At 41.1% G+C, this 22723-nt stretch overlaps 1 protein-coding gene across 1 annotated transcript in view; it reads right to left on the bottom strand.

Annotated features, from left to right (window-relative positions):
- csmd3a (CUB and Sushi multiple domains 3a) overlaps positions 1–22723 on the bottom strand; it is a 235509-nt gene that overhangs the window by 131186 nt on the left and 81600 nt on the right. Inside the window, exons 18-24 of the mRNA XM_060861354.1 lie at positions 21084–21272; positions 19351–19467; positions 18454–18669; positions 14752–14946; positions 14189–14358; positions 13181–13337; positions 1996–2187 (exon numbers count right to left, since the gene is read on the bottom strand). Of these exons, the coding sequence (XP_060717337.1) occupies positions 1996–2187; positions 13181–13337; positions 14189–14358; positions 14752–14946; positions 18454–18669; positions 19351–19467; positions 21084–21272 (1236 nt within the window). The remainder of the gene's footprint in view (positions 1–1995; positions 2188–13180; positions 13338–14188; positions 14359–14751; positions 14947–18453; positions 18670–19350; positions 19468–21083; positions 21273–22723) is intronic.

Raw genomic sequence — 22723 nt, 5'->3', positions numbered from 1 at the left:
TAATTGCATTACATGGAAGCTTCTTCGGAGATGACAGGAAGAAAAATTAGCTGAGTGAAAATGGGTAGAAATGCTTTAACCAGCAGTGCTGCGATGTTGATGCCGACGCGGTGTTACAGAAAAAAAGAAAAAAATTCTGGATGACTGAAGAAATTTTGAGACTCTTTTCTGCTCTGGTTTGATAATTAAAGTAAAAAAAAAAAAATGATGCATTTGTTTGTCACATATACATTAGAGCACATTGAAATTCTTTCTTCACCTATGCAAGCTTTGGAGGTTGGGGTCAGAACGCTGGGTCAGCCATGATACAGCACCGCTGGAGCAGTGAGAGTTAAGGGACTTGCTCAAGGGCCCAGTGGAGGCAGTGCTGGGGCTTGAACCCTGACTCTTTGATCAACAACCCAGAGCCTTAACCACTTGAGCTAGCAAGTTAGCATCAATTGTCACAGGAAGAAGAATATACTGCTAGTGTCGAGTGAGGATTCTGCTAGCATTGAGTCAGGATTCTGCTAGCGTCGAGTGAAAATTCTGCTCACATCGAGTGAGGATTCTGCTAGCGTTGAGTAAAAAATTCTGCTAGCGTCAAGTAAGGATTCTGTTAGTGCCGAGTGAAAATTCTGCTAGCGTCGAGTGAGGATTCTGCTAGCGTCGAGTAAGGATTCTGCTAGCGTCGAGTGAAAATTCTGCTAGCGTCGAGTAAGGATTCTGCTAGCGTCGAGTGAAAATTCTGCTAGCGTCGAGTAAGGATTCTGCTAGCATCGAGTGAAAATTCTGCTAGCATCAAGTGAGGATTCTGCTAGCGTCGAATAAAAATTCTGCTAGCATCGAGTGAGGATTCTGCTAGCGTCGAGTGAGGATTCTGACCTCCCAGCTAAAGAAGTTTTCTCTGATTTACTTTGTGTTGTCATTTTGTTGTCATCTGAATCTAGCAGCACTAATTGTACAGGCTGACTGTAACAGCCAATGAGTGGATTAACGTGTTGAATGCTCAGGCTGATTGTATAAACCAGAGAAGAGATTACAGAGATTACTGACTAGCCATGTGCTCAGGGCTCTGGCTACTAAGAGGGAGGTCTCTTTGATTAATGATTAGTCCATTACACCAGGAGTGGCTCATGACCATAGATTGTGGTGGGGCAGGAGAACATTTATAATGTAATTGCCTGAAAGAAAATTTATTCAAGAGGCTGTCACACTTGACTTATGCTGTAGTGAATATGTAAGTGACTAAGCTCTAAGAAACTGCAAAATTGAAAATTGCACGCCAATTTTCCGCAAGTATACAGTAGATGTACGAGTAGAGCAGCAGGTACGTAATTTTGTATTTTGTTTTCTGTAAATTTAGATGGATGCTATAACATCAGTCTGTATTCGTTTAACAAAGTACAGATTGTTAAATTTGTGCTTTAGTACACTGAAATATTCTACTACCAGAAGCAATTACACCACATTGTCAAATCTAGATTATTAACAATATTTTATTACCTGTAGTTACACGTATGAGGACGTAATATAAAGAAGCAAATTAGTAACAACACACTAAATAAAATGCACACATCTGTTAAAATTTTAGGGAAACTAGACAGGAAAAAATGACTGGGGAACGGGAAGAGAGTTTTAGGTGAATCCCAGAAACCAGTCAGTAAGAGATGGAAAAATAATCGAGGAAATACAAATCATTATACACACTTTATTAAACATTGCTATCTACTAAAACACTTTCCACTTAGTTAACCGTTATTTTCATATCTTTCAAGTAGAGGATAAAAGGATTAAATCCTAAACATTGATTATTCAGAAGAACATCAAAGATCTGCATCTGAACGAAGCATGCAGCATGATGCATGCAGATGAATCCAAAATCACAAGAACATTGTACTCATTGCCACAGCCAGGTTTTGTGTATTTACATAAATATTGCTTACCATTCTTCAGCTAAAGATAACACATCCCAAACAACACCAGGCCTTAGATATGCTAAATTTGAATAAATACCTATGCAAGAAGGGAGCTGATGGTCCCATGTTCGCCTTTCTCCCGTCATACAGGTCAGCAATCCAATGCCATGCAGTGTGTAGCCCGGGTCGCACTGGTACGTGACGGCACTTCCTGCGAAGTGGCCTTGGTCGCTCACTTTGGAGCCGAACTGCGGCACGCCTGGCTCGTCACAATGAGAGAGTTCAAAACCTGAGAAAAGAAAACATAGTGCAGGGATTAGTGTGGGGAAACTGATGCATTCATTTGTTGTGTAATCTTGTGTAAGCGCTTTATCCTGCTCGGGAGGATAGCATCAGAGCCAGAGTCTATCAAGGAAACCCTGGGCATAAGGAGCTAATACGTTTTGGATGGGGATGCTAGTCTGTTACAGGACATCACAAAACCATGGAACTTTGAGGACTATCCATGATATTGGTTAAAGATGCAAACTACCATTTAAGAATTTGACTTATTTGTTTTTTTTTTCAAACAATACAAACTAACAGGCTTGTCCCATTTCTGGCTGGATCTTTCCTCACTCCACCTTGCTGGCTAACTAAAGCTAATCAGAGGTGTTATGACATGGTCGAGGTATCAGTTCTTGCAGTGTTCCTCTGGTAAATGTGACCCTGTTATAAATGATTCTGGGTGGACCCTGTTTAGGAAGCTAAGAACCCTTAATTAAAAAATAAACCTTTAAATAACCCTCGAAGAACCATTTTCTAGGAGTGTAGCTGTGACTAATTTGTTCATGCTGTCATAAAGGTTGTCTGCTAAGTCAAGGGTTATATAACAGGACCTTATTCTGAACCTCAGAAAACGATCGTTAATAATAAGTGTCCGGATGAATAAATTAACATAATATCATCCCGGTCAGCCCCTGCGTAATGCTAGCATCTCTGCAAGGCATCTGCAACTCATCTTATTTTATTTTGTACTGCAAGCAATGCTAAATAATTTATTTTATTTCCAGTGCTGCATCATTGCTTGTGTGCCTAGAACTAACAAAGCGTAAATATAAAGTATTAGTAAAGATCTCGCACGATCCGGATGGCTCCGTTCTTGTGTGTTATGGCTCCGGTCTTGTGTGTAACAGATATTTGTGAGCCAATGACGAGAACAGCAGTGCCAGTGTTGTGTGTAGGAGCAGAGAGTACAACAACATACACATGAGCCAGGGACTGGAGTCCAAACACGATGAGAAAGATGAGTCAAAATCTCATGAGAAACAAATCATGAGAGTAAAATTAGCAATTTTGTCCTTCAACTGGTGGCTTAAATGGCATCAGTTCATAACGTTATGGTGCAGATCTCAGCATAACGGCACTAACTTGATCTATGCAATGGCAGTTCATGAAATCTGTTGTAAATATAAACAGATAATGAAACTGTTATAAGAAGAAGAAGAAGAATGGAGGCATAGAAGCCTTTATTATCACCACATATACATTACAGCACAGGGAATTCTTTTTTCACATACCCCAACTGAGGAGGTTGGGGTCAGAGTGCAGGGATAGCTATGATACAGCACCCCTGGAGCAGGGAGGGTTAGGGGCTTTGCTCAAGGGTCCAGCAGTGGCAGCTTGAACCTAGATCCTCCAATCAACAACCCAGAGCCTTAACCAGTTGAGCCACCACTGCACCATATAATGGAATAATTCTTATTTTTTTACAAAGGAAACGTTTGTCCTTTTGTATGTTGATGAATCAATTGTGTGACTTTCTCCTCCTTCATGGAATGATGTTTGGATTCAATAACCCCAGGGCTAATCTGCATAAATCTTGCTCCTTGGTCATACCATTGTGACCGTTTTTCTATTACCGCCATTGGTGATACTGTTGTGTTCAGTTCCACAATAATCCAAAATAACCCAAATAGCACAAAAAGACATTTTATAACCAGTAAATAGCCATGAAATAATAAAAATTCTTAATCTAAACAGTTTTTCCTAGTGACAAAATTGTAAGAAAATTCTTATAAATGTAGGTGTTTTCCTTTACAATTAAAGAGAAGATCCTACTGTATTAAAGAAAAAAAGCTATTCATAAAGCATCTTAATACTTACATTTATTCCATTTATAACATACAGATTTTAGCGCATCTCTAATACGATCGGTCACCAACGTCATTCCTACACAATATAACCTCAAATATCTTAAAGGTGCCCTTCCACACAAAACCGTTTTTACTTGTATTTTTTGATATGTGTTAGGTCCTTATGTGTTTGTGTTGTGTCGTGAATGTGAAAACGAACTGCTACCTCCCCGGTCAGTTCTATCCACTTAAAAGAAATAAGGGGAGAAATCAGGTCAGTTGGAAAAGCTGGTCAGTCTGACGTCAGAGTGACTGAGCTCATTACTATTCATGAGCTCTCCCACTTGAGACCGCGCCCCCAGAATTCGTGTAGCTCAGTGAGTTTCCTATACAGCAAGGATGGCTGAACGTCAACGGGCTTGTGAAGAAGCCGTTCTGCCGCAATTCAAGGTGATTGTAAACAAATTTCCTCTAGCCTAGGCTACTTATTGCGCTGGGTGAATGAATAGTCATGCTCTCATATCCTAGCGGTTAGCCAATCGGAGCCAAGCAGCATAGCTCATTTGAATATTCATGAGAACTGGTGCAAATCTTCCCGCAGGCTTCCCGCAGGCTTTCTATACCACACTAGAATGGCTTGAAACAAGGTAACCAAGGCATTATTTCCACAAAAAAATGTTACAGAGTCCATGGTAGACTTCAGACATTACCACAAAAGTAATGACATACGTGTGGCAGGGCATCTTTAACATAGAGACAAAGTAGAGGTTTATAATAGATCCTTTTTTTTATTGGACAACCAATCACAGTCTTCAAAAGAATGTGTCATACCTAGTAACAGGGTTAAGCCCCGCCTCCTCTCTAAGATAAAAGTTGTTATATTTACCTTTCTCAGAGTCGCTCTGAGATCGGTCCTGGAAATTTGTAAGCTAAATTAGAAGCTCTCGGAGATCATTCTGTAAATCAGACCCTGGTGTGGATGTGAGAAAAATCCACATCATCAGGACAAAAAAAATAAAGAGCTGTTTTACAGTATTTGTCCTGTATGAGTTTTTTTAGAGTGAGATTCCTCATTAATGCACCAGTAAAATCTGTCATTCCAACAAGTCCCACTGGACACGAAACCTCTTTAAACCACAACAGCGCCGTTGCACGAGTCTCCTCAACATGAGTCTCCTCAACACGAGTCTCCTCAACACTCGCTCAGCGTTTCCTTTTCAGGGAAATCAAACCGAAGCCCTGAATTGATACAGAAGCTCATCTCGAAAGCGCCGATGACTTTAAATGATCTGGAAAGCCAAAGTGTACAACAAAGAACCAAAGGTACATGAAGTGCCAATAGAAATCCAGCAGCACATTTCTAATGCCTTTGTAAGGTGACAGAGGGTCAATGGCATTTACCACAGACACAGTAAGTGTGAAACTTCTTATGACCCGAGGAGCAGAGAGTCAAAATAGACTTTCAAACTCCTGTGGTGAAGTCGTTAGAGAAAATAAATACATTTAAATAAATAAATAAATAAATAAATAAATAAGGGGGAGGCACGGTGGCTTAGTGGTTAGCACGTTCGCCTCACACCTCCAGGTTTGGGAGTTCGATTCCTCCGCCTTGTGTGTGTGGAGTTTGCATGTTCTCCCCGTGCCTCGGGGGTTTCCTCCGGGTACTCCGGTTTCCTCCCCCGGTCCAAAGACATGCATGGTAGGTTGATTGGCATCTCTGGAAAAATTGTCCGTAGTGTGTGATTGTGTGAGTGAATGAGAGTGTGTGTGTGTGACCTGTGATGGGTTGGCACTCCGTCCAGGGTGTATCCTGCCTTGATGCCCGATGAGGCCTGAGCGCCCCGTGACCCGAGGTAGTTCGGATAAGCGGTAGAAAATGAATGAATGAATAAATAAATAAATAAATAAAATGAAGGCCACTGTTATCATCAGTAGTGGGAGAGAAAGACATGCTGGAGAGAACCTACATGCTAACGCTAGTTCAAGTTGGTACTGGGAGATACTCAACAGTTCACTGTTTGATAGAATTTGACTAAATTCATATTAAAACGTGGAGTAAGTTTTTTTGGAGGAATAAAGTGAAGATACATTAAAAGTCAAAAGATAGACAGGAATCATCTCACCAAGCAACAAAAGTCAAGAGGTGTTTGTCCAAATACTAACCAAAACCTAGCCAGAGGAGATGAGGAAGGGTTAAACACGGTATTACGGCTACACGCATAGACTGTAATTTATATACTCGGCTGGTGCCTTATGGGTAGAAATCAACCAGGCTGTGCTGGAAGCTCTAAAGACCTAGGGCTTGTAGACTTAGGGACAAAAGTAAAGCTGCTTCAGAAGCTAAAGGAACCAAACATTACGCTCAGTGAGCTAGTAGTGAGACGGCGTTATGAGACGCTGCTGCAATCTATCGACTGTTGTCTGACACGATGCAACATCGGAGGGTGAGAGGTACATATTATAAGATATATATGTTAGAAATGTATAGTGAAAATGGTAGCCAGATAAATGTGTATATACAGTATGTCCTGAAAACCTTGAAATATAATTATTTATCTGTGTGTCAGGAAAAGGGAAGGAAAACTCCACGGAACTGATATACGAGACGATCCTGCGAGCAGAACCTGTATAAAAGTATGAATGTCTGTATGAATTTCTGAAAGGATCAAACTATCACTATAAACGTTGTCTTTCTTCCTGAAAGCGCAAGAAAAAAAAGACACAGACAAACCGTCATGCTCAAGGACTCGCTATAGGTTTAATGCACCGCCTGTGAAAGAAGTGAAAGCAGCATAAACTAAGGTCCAAATATTGATAAAGGAATGCGTAAATGAGATCAGTCATAAAGTGTTCTGAGATTGAATGTGTGTGTGTGTGTATGTGTGTGTGTGTGAGAGCCTTATCCATATAAGGTGTATTTCTACCTCTTGCCCACTGTTCCCAGGATCTCCATGTTGCCCCAAAATGAAATCAATCACTTACTGAACACAAAATGATGAAAGTACGATATGGTCACAGATGGATATTGCTGTCGTTGTAAGGTCTATAATTGTTAGTGAATAAATATGTTAGAATTCCCTGGTGCGGGCACGGTGGCTTAGTGGTTAGCACGTTCGCCTGACACCTCCAGGGTTGGGGGTTCGATTCCCGCCTCCACCTTGTGTGTGTGGAGTTTGCATGTTCTCCCCGTCCCTCGGGGGTTTCCTCTGGGTACTCTGGTTTCCTCCCCCAGTCCAAAGACATGCATGGTAGGTTGATTGGCATCTCTGGAAAATTGTCCGTAGTGTGTGATTGTGTGAGTGAATGAGAGTGTGTGTGTGTGCCCTGTGATGGGTTGGCACTCCGTCCAGGGTGTATCCTGCCTTGAAGCCCGATGACGCCTGAGATAGGCACAGGCTCCCCGTGACCCGAGGTAGTTCGGATAAGCGGTAGAAGATGAATGAATGAATGAATTCCCTGGTATTATTGGCGTCATAACAAGATTTTTTTTTCCCCCACAAAGCCTCATGACTTGCTGACTGATGCAAAAAAGTTCGAAGAGAAAGAAAGAAGACTAGGAACAAAAGAAGAATCGAAAGCACCTTCTCTAGTTCAATTAACTGGATGACCATTTATCAGAAAACCAATGTTAGATTATCCTGATGTTAAAGAAGCCTTTTTTTATTCTGTGCTGTGAGGTTTGGTGGGGTGGCAATTTATCAGACGCAGCTAGAATGATTGATGTTTACTGAAAAAGGTACAGCTCCATGGCCAAATTTGAAAGGTTTTCGGAGATAAAAACGGATACACAGACATGCACAGGAGAGGTGTGCACTGAAATATGGAACAGTGTTATGTGCCATGAATCTGCCCATTTATAGATTCAACAACTATAGAGGATTTGAGTTTGATTCCTCAAGTAAACCTGCCCAGCGAGAACAGTCATCAGAGGCAGCAGAGGTCATCCTGGACCTGTTAAAATGCATGACTTTAGAGCAGAACTGTCCGACTGCTGGGGGTGTGGAGTGGGCGTGGGGTGGTGGAGGGATAAAGGGAATACATTTTTATCAGAAACAGTTGCAACAACTTTTTCATTCGCCTCAAAGATATAGAATATCAAATCGAGCAGATATGGAGTTGATTCGTCAAAGTGTTTAAAGAGTTAAATGAAGAGGAGATGAAGAAGCAGCAAGAATGAATAGAATCTTACATTACATTACATTACATTACATTACATTACAGCACTGAAATGATTTCTTCACATGTGCCAACTAATGAGGTTGGGGTCAGAGCACAAGGTCAGACATGATATGGCACCAATGGAGCAGTGAGGGTTAAGGGCCTTGCTCAAGGGCCCAACAGTGGCAGCTAGGCAGTGCTGGAGCTTGAACCCTGATCAACAACCCAAAGCCTTAACCACTTGATCCATCACTGCTATTTAAAAAATATGGGCTCTTGAGCAAAGCCCTTAACCCTCAACTGCCTGAGTGTATAGATAAGGTGAATGTAAGTCTGTCTGCCAAATATCTTAAACGTAACATGGCGATAATTCTAAAAACGTCCATAGAAGTTATTATGATGATAATAAACAGCCTGAGTCATCCTGTGGGGGATGTGGTAGCTGATTGGTTAAGGTGTTGGATTGTGAGCTCAAACCCCAAGACCACCAAAGCGGCCACAGCTGGGCCCCTGAGCAAGGCCTTTAACCTCAACTGCTCAGTTGTATAAAACAATATAAATGTAAGTAGCTCTGGATGAATGCCATAAATGTAAATTCAACAGTAAACGTATTCTTTCTATCAGAAAGAAGAAAAAAATAGCAAAGCTAGATAACCATGTACACCTTACACTGGGCTTGTTTTCTCTCTTCAGGCTCAAAATCATGTCGAATTTTAGCCAGACATCTAATAGCTCTACAGTATGTACAGCAGCGACGCTATGAGGATGTTGACGAATCTAGAGATACAGTAAATCACCTGTAGTCTGAGCCTTAGATGCTTCAGGCATGAGATACAATACATCTGATATCATCTCTAGACCTTTTTCCTGACCACAAGCTTTAGAATCATATAGGGTTCAATCTGAGATCTGAATGTGAAGAAATCATATATTTTTGGAGAAGTATTTACAATTATTCATATAGAGACTAATCCAGCTGTAATTAAATGCTTACATCATATGAAAAGCGGATGTGCGTGATTTTATTTGCACTTTACTTCCACAACGTGCTGGAACTACTGTAGCATTTTCCACTGTGGATTAAAGCGGCGCTTAAAATGCTGCCTACTTGTACTGAAGGCATGAAATACATGTCTGAAGAAGAGGAAAACAAAAGCTGCAGAAATGCGTTCACTGTGAAATAAAGTGTTAAGTGTTCTCATTGGTGTTGAATCAAGTAAGTAAGAATTTGCGTTTGATGGATAATGTTACTGTCGTGAATCGATCCTTAGCATTCAAGGTTTTTCCTGGGAAGGGGAGAAAGTCAGGAACAGAAGCAGGACAGAGTGCCATTAAAGATATGAGGTCATTAGAAATAATGTGACTAGTTTTATTTCTGGTAAACCAAGAAAATAACAACATCTTGGCTTCAGCGTCGATCCAAACTAAAATATAAATCTTAAAGGTGCCCTTCCACACAAAACCGTTTTTACTTGTATTTTTTGATATGTGTTAGGTCCTTATGTGTTTGTGTTGTGTCGTGAATGTGAACACGAACTGTTACCTCCCCGGTCAGTTCTAGCCACTTAAAAGAAATAAGGGGAGAAATCAGGTCAGCTGGAAAAGCTGGTCAGTCTGACGTCAGAGTGACTGAGCTCATTACTATTCATGAGCTCTCCCACTTGAGACCGCGCCCCCAGAATTCGTGTAGCTCAGTGAGTTTCCTATACAGCAAGGATGGCTGAACGTCAACGGGCTTGTGAAGAAGCCATTCTGCTGCAATTCAAGGTGATTGTAAACAAATTTCCTCTAGCCTAGGCTACTTATTGCGCCGGGTGAATGAATAGTCATGCTCTCATATCCTAGCGGTTAGCCAATCGGAGCCAAGCAGCATAGCTCATTTGAATATTCATGAGAACTGGTGCAAATCGAGCTGAGTCTTCCTGCAGGCTTTCTATACCACACTAGAATGGCTTGAAACAAGGTAACCAAGGCACCACAAAAAAATGTTACAGAGTCCATGGTAAACTTCAGACATTACCACAAAAGTAATGAAATACGTGTGGCAGGGCATCTTTAACAGGAATTTTCACTCGTGTTTTCACACTTAACACCGTTTTTCCCAGGTGAGGCTCATTTGCGCTACGGTTTTCCGGAGCTTTCTGATGTTCGTGTGAAATACAGATACTTTAAAATTAAGCAGGTTCTAGAGAAAACATTATCTAGTGATTTCTCTGCACTTTTCACAATACGAACTTGCTATGATCAAGTCATGTGACCTTGAGATAGATCGATGTAGTAAGTAAGATATTATTAGCGATATATTACAGTAAACATCGCCGTCGCTTAACCAAGCCTGACAGGAAGTTTGAAGTATTCCTAATTAAAAATTACAATCAAATAGGTTGTCCTTTGTACAAGTAATTGTTATAAATAGGGACACAAATAGTATCATCCAAACCATTATGAGTTAATCAGAGCTTAACGAGCGAGCAGCATGCCTAATTAACTCATTAGGAAAGGTGTGAGCGAGATGAGCTTCGCCAGGCCCGCCAGGAACCGACATCCCAGAGGAAAAGTACCTCGGAAAGACGCTTGAATCTATCTCTACGCGTTCGGCTACGTGGTAATGGAATTAAACGTAGAAACTCAACACCGAATGTATTTCACTAGCCGTAGAAGAAGTGTGTGGTGAAGTGTGTGGAGTTTGTGTAGCATGTCTGAAGAGAAATCAGGGAAATTGTGCAGCTTGTTTGGTTTATAAATATAAATCTATATCCGCACGGTCGAGGAACATTTAAGGCGACGTTTTATAAGAACATAAAGTTTGTATTTGTGAAATCTCTCGCATTATAACAGGGTTTGGGTGGAGATGATTATGCCACTGATGAAACTTAGACAGAATAAGCTGCGAGTATAAAAATTAGGTTTCCGTATCACGCATAACATTTAGAAAGCTAACGATGTCGCAAAAATAGGGTTTGTACTATATGCGATGTCAAGGGTTGCCAGATCTGCATCACGATAAGGACCCCAATGGAAAAGCACCAGGTTCTGAAACGATCTCAGATACGTATCTGAGATGCAAATCAACCTGAGACATGGAACTCAGTTCTACAGAAAGGTTTGTGTATATAGCTTAAAAACTCCAACATAAAACAAACCAATAATTCCGCCTGGTGTTCAACGGTGTTGTACGTAATCAATCACGCTCCTCGTTTCTGCGTAGGTCTCCAAGGCTCCTGGATCAGTTTCAGAAATCTTTCAAAGACATGACGGGATTTTATGTTTTATGGTACGATGCCAAGTCTTTGTTCTAGAACGGTCTAGAGGTTCGCACGGCCGTAAATCAGTGACCCGATGATCCTGTGATTATTACATTTGATCTCCATTTGAGGAAATAAGATTTTCTTCCCCTTAAACTGTAATTTTCATTTTCAGTAGTTTGACATTATGTATGTAATTCTGCACAATGACAAATATTTGGTCAGACTTGTACCGGCACTGGAGAGGTCTGAAATCAAGCTTAATCAGGGTTCTTTCCTCTTGAAAGCCACTCTAATCCATTCCCCATATGGATATAAAAACTCACAGAATCTTTTTCAAACATTTCATTCTTTCAGCTCTATCTGTTCTGTTCTGTTTCCATATCCTTCCTTACCTTGTCATGTTCTCACGGTCAAATCAATATTTCTGAAAGTTAATCAGCTCGAGTGCGAACAAACCGTGACCCTGCCTGAGGAAAGAGCCATGGACGAAACGTAGATAGTTGTGTGAAAGCTGAAGAAGGATGTAAAGAGAGGAAGAGAGGAATTCGATCTAAATCAACATGCGATCTGTTCAACTTTAAAACAGGATGATTTATAGAATGGAAAAGAAAACGCCAGCAGAGAACAGAAAGAATGAAAGAAGGCTTGGGTTCATACAGGGGCGGTTCTAGAGGTGGGGCCACAGGGGCCCTGGCCCCTGCTGAAATCTGATTGGCCCCTGATTGGCCCCCGTTCCATCAATCATCGACGAGAAGAGCAACCGGAGAGATCACAGATGCAATTCCACCCCCAAACAATTGGCGGCACTCGAGTGTTTGAAAAAGGAATGACTGCCGAAATGTATTTGCACCGTACTGAATAAATTATTTTGTGTGCTTGAATATACGCTGTACTTGGCCCCTGAATGTGACATGTGGCCCCTTAATGGCCCCTGTTACAGAAAAATCCTAGAACCGCCACTGGGTTCATAGAATAAAAAGTATAGGATGACTTTACAGCAGTGCATTAACATAATAAGGTAACAAACCAAAGGTCACAGAACCAAAAGAGAGACAAAGAACCCAAAAAAGAAACTCAATGCGCTTCATTATCTTTTTCCTCAAACAGCTCCACAAAAGCCGTTCATCACGAGCCGTAATAACTAATAAAAGTCAGAGTTATGTTATAGGTTAAAGTTTCGAATAATCCGTTCGCACAAGCCGCGGTTTGTTACTGGAGGTGGATCTGTAATTCCAAGCTAAGCAAATTAGGCGCGAGACAGAAGGGTCGTATTACATCAGAGTCCAAGGCGATAATGAAATGAATAACTTAATTAAGGAACGAAAATTAACTGAGGTTATATTTTCCATTACGTGAAATCGAGGTGAGAGACTGAGGGAGTGCCGGAGTGACTAATAAGTGAGAGAGAAAACGAATCGAGGAAAAGAAACTCGTCTCTCTGCCCTCACTGAACCCCATTATCTTTCATCACTCGGAGAAAATTTTTGGTTTGGGAATTGTTTTAGGTCAGAAATGCCAGGTCGGGTCAGGCACTACTGAATTCCTGATTCTGATTGGTCAGAAAGTTTTGATTCATTTCTTTCTAGAAGAGGATCTGCGATAGAAGTGTAGATGCAGAAGACAGGGTTGATGACAGGGTCCTTGATGTGACACACTTATTGAGTGTGTTATAAGGACCTGAGGAAAGCCGGGAAGAAAACAGGGTTCTGTGACATCTCACCTTCTGTCGAACAAAAAAAAAGCAGAAAAATTGGATCCTTACTGCTGTAGTTCAGCCTGAAGCCCTCTGCAGTGTCGTCCTGATCCGAGAAGAACTCCAGCCAGAGGTGGTTAGAGGTGCTGCTGAGTGTGACTCCCAACATGGAGGAACCGGAGAACGCTCCGAGGAGGTCCGCCGTGTTATCCGGTCCGTCGTAAACCTGAGAAAACCAAGAAATATACACCAATTTTTATTTATTGCAGACTGAGTAAATAGAATTCATTTTGTTTTACAGCAATATTATCAAAGTAAATGATGCAAAAAAAAATATTTATTTAATTCATTCGTTTTATGGTTCGGTGATAATTTATATTCAAATAATTCATATATTAATTAACAAATAATATTAGTTTATTATTATATTGGTAATTAAGTATTAAGTATATTAAAATGAACAATTACCGATTAATTAGTTAATAATAATGAATGCATTATTAAGTATCATTAAGTATTTAATTATATTTTTTATTTTAAACAAAAATATACAAGTGTGTGTAAAATTTTCTACAAATTTCATATCTAATGAGCGAATTATTAAATTGTTACATTATTATTGACAGATTATTATCTTTTAATTGGTCATTTATACGTCACCCGCTCATAACCAGTTTAGTATCAAACATTTATAAAAATGTTACTGCAAACGAAATAAATAAATAAATAAATAAATAATGTATTAAAATCTTATCGTGTATTTCATCTGGTTAACTGATGACTGCGAGTTAATCGAGTGTTAAATTTATTCCTCACTGTTTATCTTCAACCCTAAACACAACATAATCTTTAAACTATATAAGACTTCAAATCCGCGCACTTTGTACTTCTAATATCTACAGATTTTACGGGTCAGTAAATTGTTTGCTACGTTTAATATGCATTATTCTGGACTACGTGTTAACCGCTGATAGCTCTGTGTCCCAGATAAAAGCACTTAGCACACACATAAAAAAACTGATTAGCATTCGCTACTCATCCGTCATCCCCATGAGAGATCTTCTTGCTTTGCTTTACCTTTAAGATATCACCTTGAGCCAGACGGAAGCTGCTTGCCGTGATGTTGATGCCTTTCCCTCTTTGTACCTGAATGTTATAAATGCACTCGTGGTTGTTGTCGTAATTCAGAGGGTAGTTTGGGGACAAGAGGACGCCAGCGTTCTGGGAAACGGTCGATCCGCATTCAGCTGGGAAAAGACACATGAATGATGCAAAGTCAGAGGAATCTAAAGTTATTCAAAGGGAACAATCATTTGTCAATGATTGACATAAGTAACAGATGTACTAGTGTCACATATATATTCCCTGTACACGACCTTGTCACTCATGAGTTGCATTCGAGGCGCTGGACACTTTGACAGGGAGTTTTTCGACTTAGCTTCTACCCTGTAGCTCTTGGGTGACATATATTTCGTTAACACCAAACCGCCACCCCTGAGACGATGCCATACAAAGTACTAAAAGTCACCAGCCCTGGAACAGTCCCCGTAAGGTCTAAACTCCGCCATGCCTCCATGCAACCCTGAAGACGTCGTTTCAGATTGAGACATCTAAGCGAATGAAAGCGGCTCACCACGTACCCACACACCTTGGCAGAGGGGCGCTCCATGTGCGCCTTCCGCCACCCAGGCACGTGATGCCCTGTGGGCCTTGCAGCCGGTAACCTGGCAGGCACCAGAAGGTCACCAAATCACCCACTCCGAAGCTGTTGCTGCTACTGCTGTGGCCACCGAATCGCGGTGCACCAGGATCCTCACACGGCTCCAGGTCGTACTCTGAATTAAAATACACACAGAAATAATGCAGTTATGGACAGGATCAAGTAGAAGTCATTTGACAACTCTAGTATTGTGCCAGGAAGAAGACATGAGGGATGGATGGATGGATGGATAGATGGATGGATGGATGAGAGCTTTGTTCCCATATTCATGGACAGACTCAGCATCAGCCTCCAACCTGTCCGTTAACTGAATATTTAAACAAAACCCACACACAGGCCACCCAATGATAAACTAAACCTGAACTGAAACCGAACCGAAGACCGATCCCAGGTACATGGAGTTGTTAAGAGCCGAAGGCAACAAAGCCTACAATTATACATTAAAGTCAATGTAGCAGCAGCTAGAACTGATACACAGTCAAAGTACCGACTCGGAAAGAAAAGCAGAGTCCGAATGTTCTCTGGGTGGGAGGAGCATTCTCTCATCCTCTCTCTCTCTCTCTCTCTCTCTCACTCTCTCTCCTCTCTCTGTCTGTTACACACTCACTCTCTCTCTCTCTCTCTCTCTCTCTGTTTGTTACTCTCTCTCTCTCTCTCCGTCTGTTACTTTCTCTCTCTCTCTCTCCTCTCTCTGTCTGTTACTCTCTCTCTCTCTCTCTCTCTCTCTCTCTCCTCTCTCTGTCTGTTTCTCTCTCTTTCTCTCTCTCTCTCTGTCTGTTACTCTCTCTCTCTCTCTCTCTCTCTCTCTCTCTCTCTCTTCTCTCTGTCTGTTACTCTCTCTCTCTCTCTCTCTCTCTCTCTCTCTCTCTCTCTCTCTCTCTCTCTCTCTCTCTCTCCTCTCTCTGTCTGTTACTCTCTCTCTCTCTCTCACTCTCTCTCCTCGCTCTGTCTGTTACACATTCTCTCTCTCTCTCTCTCTCTCTCTCTCTCTCTGTCTGTTACTCTCTCTCTCTCTCTCTGTCTGTTACTCTCTCTCTCTCTCTCTCTCTCTGTCTGTTACTTTCTCTCTCTCTCTCTCTCTCTCTCTCTCTCTGTCTGTTACTTTCTCTCTCTCTCTCTCTCTCTCTCTCTCTCTCTCTCTCTCTCTCTCTCTCTCTCTCTCTCTCCTCTCTCTGTCTGTTACTCTCTCTCTCTCTCTGTCTGTTACTCTCTCTCTCTCCCTCTCTCTCTCTCTCTCTCTCTCTCCTCTCTCTGTCTCTCTCTCTCTCTCTCTCTCTCTCTCTCTCTCTCTCTCTCTCTCTCTCTCTCTCTCTCTCTGTCTATTACCCCCCTCTCTGTCTCTCTCTCTCTCTCTCTCTCTCTCTCTCTCTCTCTCTCTCTCTCTCCTGTCAGTCACAGTAACACCAGTTGTTTGTTGGAGTCTGTGACCTGATATCAGCAGAAGAGCTTGAATAGAACACCCTCTATGGGTGTTACACCGTCCTGTGACCCAAGAGTTAAATAAAATAGTTTGACTGGTTTAACATGCCTCAGGATAAGCGTGTGGTAGTTAGCCTTTTAGCCTTCACACTTCACAGGAAGCTGTTGAGCTGGATGCTAGCTGGTGGTTGGAAATTTGGCAGGAGATCAAAAAAAAAAATCCAAATTAAAACTAAAAAAAAAAAAGTCACGCGTTTACCAACTCTGTTCTACTTCAGTATCATCCATGAAGGCTTGAGGAAAAACCTAAAAGGATCTGCCACATGCATCACTTCCTGTCATGAGTCAATAACCTGGTGCAAATGAAACACCGGGGTAAAAACGCCAACACTCCATTACACCAATCCATGTGTTAATCTGCACCAATTTGCACCATTTGGATTCCCGTGTGCTGAGCGATTAACACCATCACAGCATTCGTTCTTCACCTCCGAAGACCTCCGAGGTTTCGCTCGCCTGAGGGAGTTTTGGTGGAAAAACTAAAAAATCATCATTATAAAACGAGAAACAAGGAAAAAAAAAAAATAACTTGACCGCTGCATCAGTTTCCTTCACCTCCCAGTGGAAAGCTTAGCGTGCTCCGCATGCTAAAGCCCATCGCCAACTTAGCATGACAAACACAATCCTTCCAAGATATATTTGCTTTTTGCTTCTCGCTGCTAAAAATGTCTTTTTTTTGCCTGAAAATTTCTTGCATTATGCGTCAACACGTCCAGCACACAAAGGTCAACATCCAGCCTTATAAAAAAAAAAAAAAAAGAAAAGTAAAAAATCTTTCATGATTATTCCTTACTGCACTTGTTTATATTATAGTCTATATTATATTGCTTCTAACTCCTATATTAGTTATATTGTACTATACTGTATATATATATATATATCACATGGCCGCTCGCTCACGTGAGCGAGTCCTTTAAAAGTCTGCAGTCGGAGTCCTTTAAAGCCTCTCGTTCGAGCGAAGAGCTCTTGTCAGCGAACGATGTTTAACTGTAAGCACAAGGGTTAAGGATTTAAAGTGCTCATGAATTTCTGAGGCTTTTTTTCTCTTTTATCTCAACAGGAAAGGAGCTGTTACGGAGTTTTGTCTTTTCTGCCAGTGCAGGTTTACCCCATAGCTTTTCATATTTTATCAGGGACGAGCGATCCAGCGGTGATCTGACATCATATATGCACATGCTTATATCTCAGAGTTAATACCCCAAGGAGTTAAAGGTGCCACTGATAAATCCCGGGCGCCAGATGAGCAGTTTAACCCCCTGCAGTGACCGACGCTTGTACAGCCGATAAACCCTTTAATGCCAGGTAGCAGTGACTCCAGAGGATATCAGTGTATGAATATCTGGGTGTAGGAATATTCTAGATATTTATCTCGCATAGGGAATATAAAATAATATAAAGTTTAGTTATGGCAAAAAAAAGGTAAGGAAATGTGAAGATAAATAAAATGAAATAAAATAAAATATAATAAATAATAACGGATCACGTGAGGCACGGTGGCTTAGTGGTTAGCACGTTCGCCTCACACCTCCAGGGTTGGGGGTTCGATTCCCGCCTCCGCCTTGTGTGTGTGGAGTTTGCATGTTCTCCCTGTGTATCGGGGGTTTCCTCCGGGTACTCCGGTTTCCTTCCCCGGTCCAAAGACATGCATGGTAGGTTGATTGGCATCTCTGGCCAATTTTCCGTAGTGTGTGATTGTGTGAGTGAATGAGAGTGTGTGTGCCCTGCGATGGGTTGGCACTCTGTCCAGGGTGTATCCTGCCTTGATACCAGATGACGCCCATGACCCGAGGTAGTTCGGATAAGCGGTAGAAAATGAATGAATGAATGAATAACAGATTGCTGGTATAATAATGTTCTTTACAAAAAAATCCCAAAACTTATCATTTTTAATTTGTTAGAAATAAAGCAGTTACGCTTTTGCAGAATGATTTGAATTTTTAATTTAAGTTGTTTTTTTTTATTATTAGTTTTTTATCCAGTTATAAATAAAACAACTTCGCCCCCATTTTCACTTCCATATGACAGCTGATATAAATGTTCCCTCATCTACCATCAGCATTACAGACTCCTTCTATAAATCTTAAACACGTCTCCCTTTACTGAAAACTTAGTGTATTTGATCACGTATCTGTCCTTTTCTCACCGGCGAAGGAGATGTTGAAGCCGTGGAAGGAGATGGAGAAGTCGGAGATGAAGCGAAGCTGGGCTCGGAAGTTGCCGTAGAGACCGGCGTTGAGGGTTGGGGGCCTCTGTGAGCCTGTGAGACGTGCCAGGGGCTGAGCGAAGCTGCCGTTCTCCGTCACCAGCAGGTAGTCGTGGTGATCCTCCAGATGGAAAGCATGGAAGGTGAACTGCACGCCTGAGCAGGAGCCAAATCATCAGTTAGTTCAGCAAGCAGAGAGGAAAAAAAAAAAAAACAGCTCACATGGCAGCAGCGAAACTGGAAAATCAGTTCCAAAGCACCCTCGAGGTTACATTTATTTATAGGGTGGTTTTTTATTTTTTTTTGGAAGCATTAAAGTAAAACTTAAATATAAAAGGGGAAATATTTAATACTCTAATTTTAATAAATAATGAAAAAAATAAACAGATTTAATTTGGATACCAAACCAACAGTATTATACACACACACACACACACACACACACATATATATATATATATATATATATATATATATATATATATATATATATATATATATATATATATATATATATATATATATATATATATATATATACATATATATATATAAAGGGGTGTGTGTTTGTGGGGGTCTGTGTGTGTGTCTGTGTGTGTCTGAGTGTGTGTGTCTTTATGTGTATGTGTGTGTGGGTCTGTGTGTGTGTGGGTCTGTGTGTGTGTGTGTCTTTGTGTACCTTTATGTGTGTGTGTCTTTATGTGTGTGTGTGTGTGTGTGTGTGTGTGTGTGTGTGTGTGTGTGTGTGTGTGTGTGTGTGTATGTGTGTGTGTGTGTGTATGTGTGTGTGTGTGTATGTGTGTGTGTATGTACTGTATGTGTGTGTGTACTGTATACCTTTCCCATGGCTGACCTCCAGCGTCCACGTGCAGTTTAATGAGTTGGGATAGAGCTCCGGGAAGCCGGGAGACAAGATGATGCCATCGGATCCTTTAACATCACCACCACACAGAGCTGTACACACACACACACACACACACACACACACACACACACACACACACACACACACACGTTCTGAATCTCAACATCTCAAAACAGCTCTGGAATTACAATGAATCCTTATTCACCAGGTGGATCTTAGATCTTAGTGTTTTTCATGAAATTTCAGCTTTTATGACAAAAAAGTGATAGATTATAATAATAAATATAATAAATAAATATAATAATAGCAGATTAAAACATGAATTTTTCCTCTATACCCCTTAGCTCTAACCTCTTACCTAAATAATATATTTTTAATACATATTATTATTATTATGATAATAATAATAATAATAATAATAATAATAATAATTATTATTATTATTATTATTATTATTATTATTATTATTATTATTATTATTATTATTATTATTATTATGCTTTTATTCATGTAATCATTTCTTCTGATTTCTTTCCTTTCTTTTTTCCCAGCCTCATTTCACTCTCTTGTGCTTTGACGGCCATTAAGAACAAACACTGCATCACCGACGTAGCTCGATATTTAAATCTCAGCGTATTTAAGGGTTTGGATTAAGGAGGTCCATCAGGAGATCCTCTGCAATCACTTCAATCAGTTTGTTTATTAAATCCGTGGTTACTGAGATTCACCTCATGTTTTTTGGACTAATCCTTATAACAACCACGATGCTAGATTTTCCTCTGATTGCTTTGTCTCACTGTTGTTTCTCTCTGCTGACTGCAATGAAACTACTTCTTGAATTTAATGAATAATAAAAAAAAAAAAAAAAAAAAAAGCACGCTGTGATAACGGTCACATGATCATCTCTGGTACAATTAGAGGACAAACACCGAGGCAGGACCAAAGATTTAGTGTTGGTGATGTATATATCGCAGTATAAAAACTGCACGTAATGCTTTGTGTTAAGAGCTCGTGATGCATAATAGATGTTGCTATAAACCGCATTTTGTTACAAGGTGCATTAATGCTAGCGGAATTAACTGACACAGCCGAGCAGTACCTCGTAGAGACTTGATGAAATTTTGTCGAGGTCGCAAACCCAACACGCTACACAAGAGTCTTCATCGAGGGTTTCGATTCTTGAATGTACATTATATTAAGTCTTGGCCGGAAGTTAGATAAACAACACGCGCAAACACACACACACACACACACACACACACACACACATGCACACACAGATTCACGTACAAGCGTGACACGAATAACAATAAAACGACAATAACAACAGAATAATGCTCGATGCAGAGCTCCAGCAGCAGCTTCCTGCCCTCTGGTGCCATTACAGCCTCTCCAAAATATTACTGCCCATTTTTTATTCGAATATAATTACATAAAGTCATTAAAACTGAATAAGCCTGACATCTCAGACCTGCGTAACAGGCTGCTACGGGAATACGCTGGAGTTGCCAGGTTTCCTGCATGTACGGACACACAGACTGTGAGCTGGTTTACTTTTAATGAGCTTGGATGCTTTAGTCAAAAAAAAAAAAACAAACATTTGGGTAGAAGTCAGATCATTAAAATAGCTATGAACTAAGAAACACACAGAAGGTTTTAATTAACATTGTTAACTAGCGTGGTAGACGGAGTTACGGGGTCGTACCGTCACAGCTCGGGAGGGGGTGACTCCACCAGTGGTTCCTCTCGCACACCAGCGGCTCGTCGTGACTCAGTCGGTAACCTGCGTCGCAAGAGAACCTCAGCACAGAGCCGATGGACAGGTCGTGGCCGTAACGCGCTCCGTTCACTGGTACACCCGGGTCCAGACAGGAGTGTGTGTCCAGAGTGACGCCTGCAGCGGGAACGAACGGCGACGGAGGAAGATAAGAGATCAGTGTCTGATTAATGGACTGATGTCTGACTCTGACAATACTGTAACTTAATATGAGTCGCCCAGATAAAGCTAGCATGAGTTAGTCAAGAGACAGATAACACACAGGGAGAGAGAGAGAGAGACAGAGAAAAAGAGAGAGAGAGAGAGAGAGAGAGAGAGAGAGAGAGAGAGAGAGAGAGAGAGAGAGACAACATACAGGGAGAGAGAGAGAGAGAGAGAGAGAGAGAGAGAGAACATACAGGGTGAGAGAGAGAGAGAGAGAGAGAGAGAACATACAGGGAGAGAGAGAGAGGGAGAGAGAGAGAGAGAGAGAGAGAGGGAGAGAGAGAGAGAGAGAGAGAGAGAGAGAGAGAGAGAGAGAGAGAGAGAGAGAGAACATACAGGGTGAGAGAGAGAGGGAGAGAGAGAGAGAGAGACAGAGAGAGAGAGAGAGAGAGATAACATACAGGGTCTGTAACAATCAGGAGAGAGTGAGAGAAAGAGAGAAAGAAAGAAAGAAAGAAAGAAAGAAAGAAAGAAAGAAAGAAAGAAGGGAAGATTCAATAAACTGGGAAGAAAAGATTGAGAGAATTGCAATAAATACAGAGCGAAGGAAGGAGACAGAAACGCATGTGATGGAAATACTGGAAAGAGATTTAGGTTTTTAAGGAGAGAAAAACAGATTAAGGAAGAGAATGAGAGAAAAACGGAAAAAAATAGAGCGAAAAGCTGCTAAATGTCATTTGAAAATAATCTGGAGAATAAAGACAGCGTTAATAGTGAAGGACGATACACAAACTCACTTACAGAACGAGTGCATCATGAATCAGAGACGTCTGAATGACAGATGAAGTCTTTTACATGTTATTTATCCTAGTAGCTAATTAACACTAACTAGCTCTCCTGAGCACAACAGTCATATTAGTCTCGTCACATGCACATCACATTTTTTACTTTATTGATACTGCTTTTAATCGTAATGCAAAGACCGGTCATCGGGACATAAGCTGTCATGTACAATAAAAGAGCCTGCGCAGCAACAGGAAATATAATTTAACACAAAAAGCCGCCTAGACCAGGGGTGGACTTGTGCTCGGACGAATTGTTTCTCCGCACACACTAACACTAACAGCGCAAAGCCGCGAACTCGTTGCGAATATTTTAAAGGCGGAAACAGCTGATGAAAAAGCAGAGACAATTGTAGACGTCTTTTTTCGTCAACAATAATGCATGTTAATTTAGTCTTAGTCAGCGTTTTTGGACAGTGGTGCAGTCTTATCATCGCCTCGTCTTAAGGCCTATTCGGACGGGATTAGTTTTACGTGGGGACGTGGAGTAATGCAATTTTACCTCAGGACGTCTGTAATATTAATTGGCCAATTCGCACGGGACAAGACATCTCAGTAAAACTAGCAGAAGTGGGAGGGTAA

This window comes from Tachysurus vachellii, chromosome 25 (assembly GCF_030014155.1).
Source record: "Tachysurus vachellii isolate PV-2020 chromosome 25, HZAU_Pvac_v1, whole genome shotgun sequence".
Classification (NCBI taxonomy): Eukaryota; Metazoa; Chordata; class Actinopteri; order Siluriformes; family Bagridae; genus Tachysurus; species Tachysurus vachellii.
This window is presented reverse-complemented; position numbering and strand designations above follow the sequence as displayed.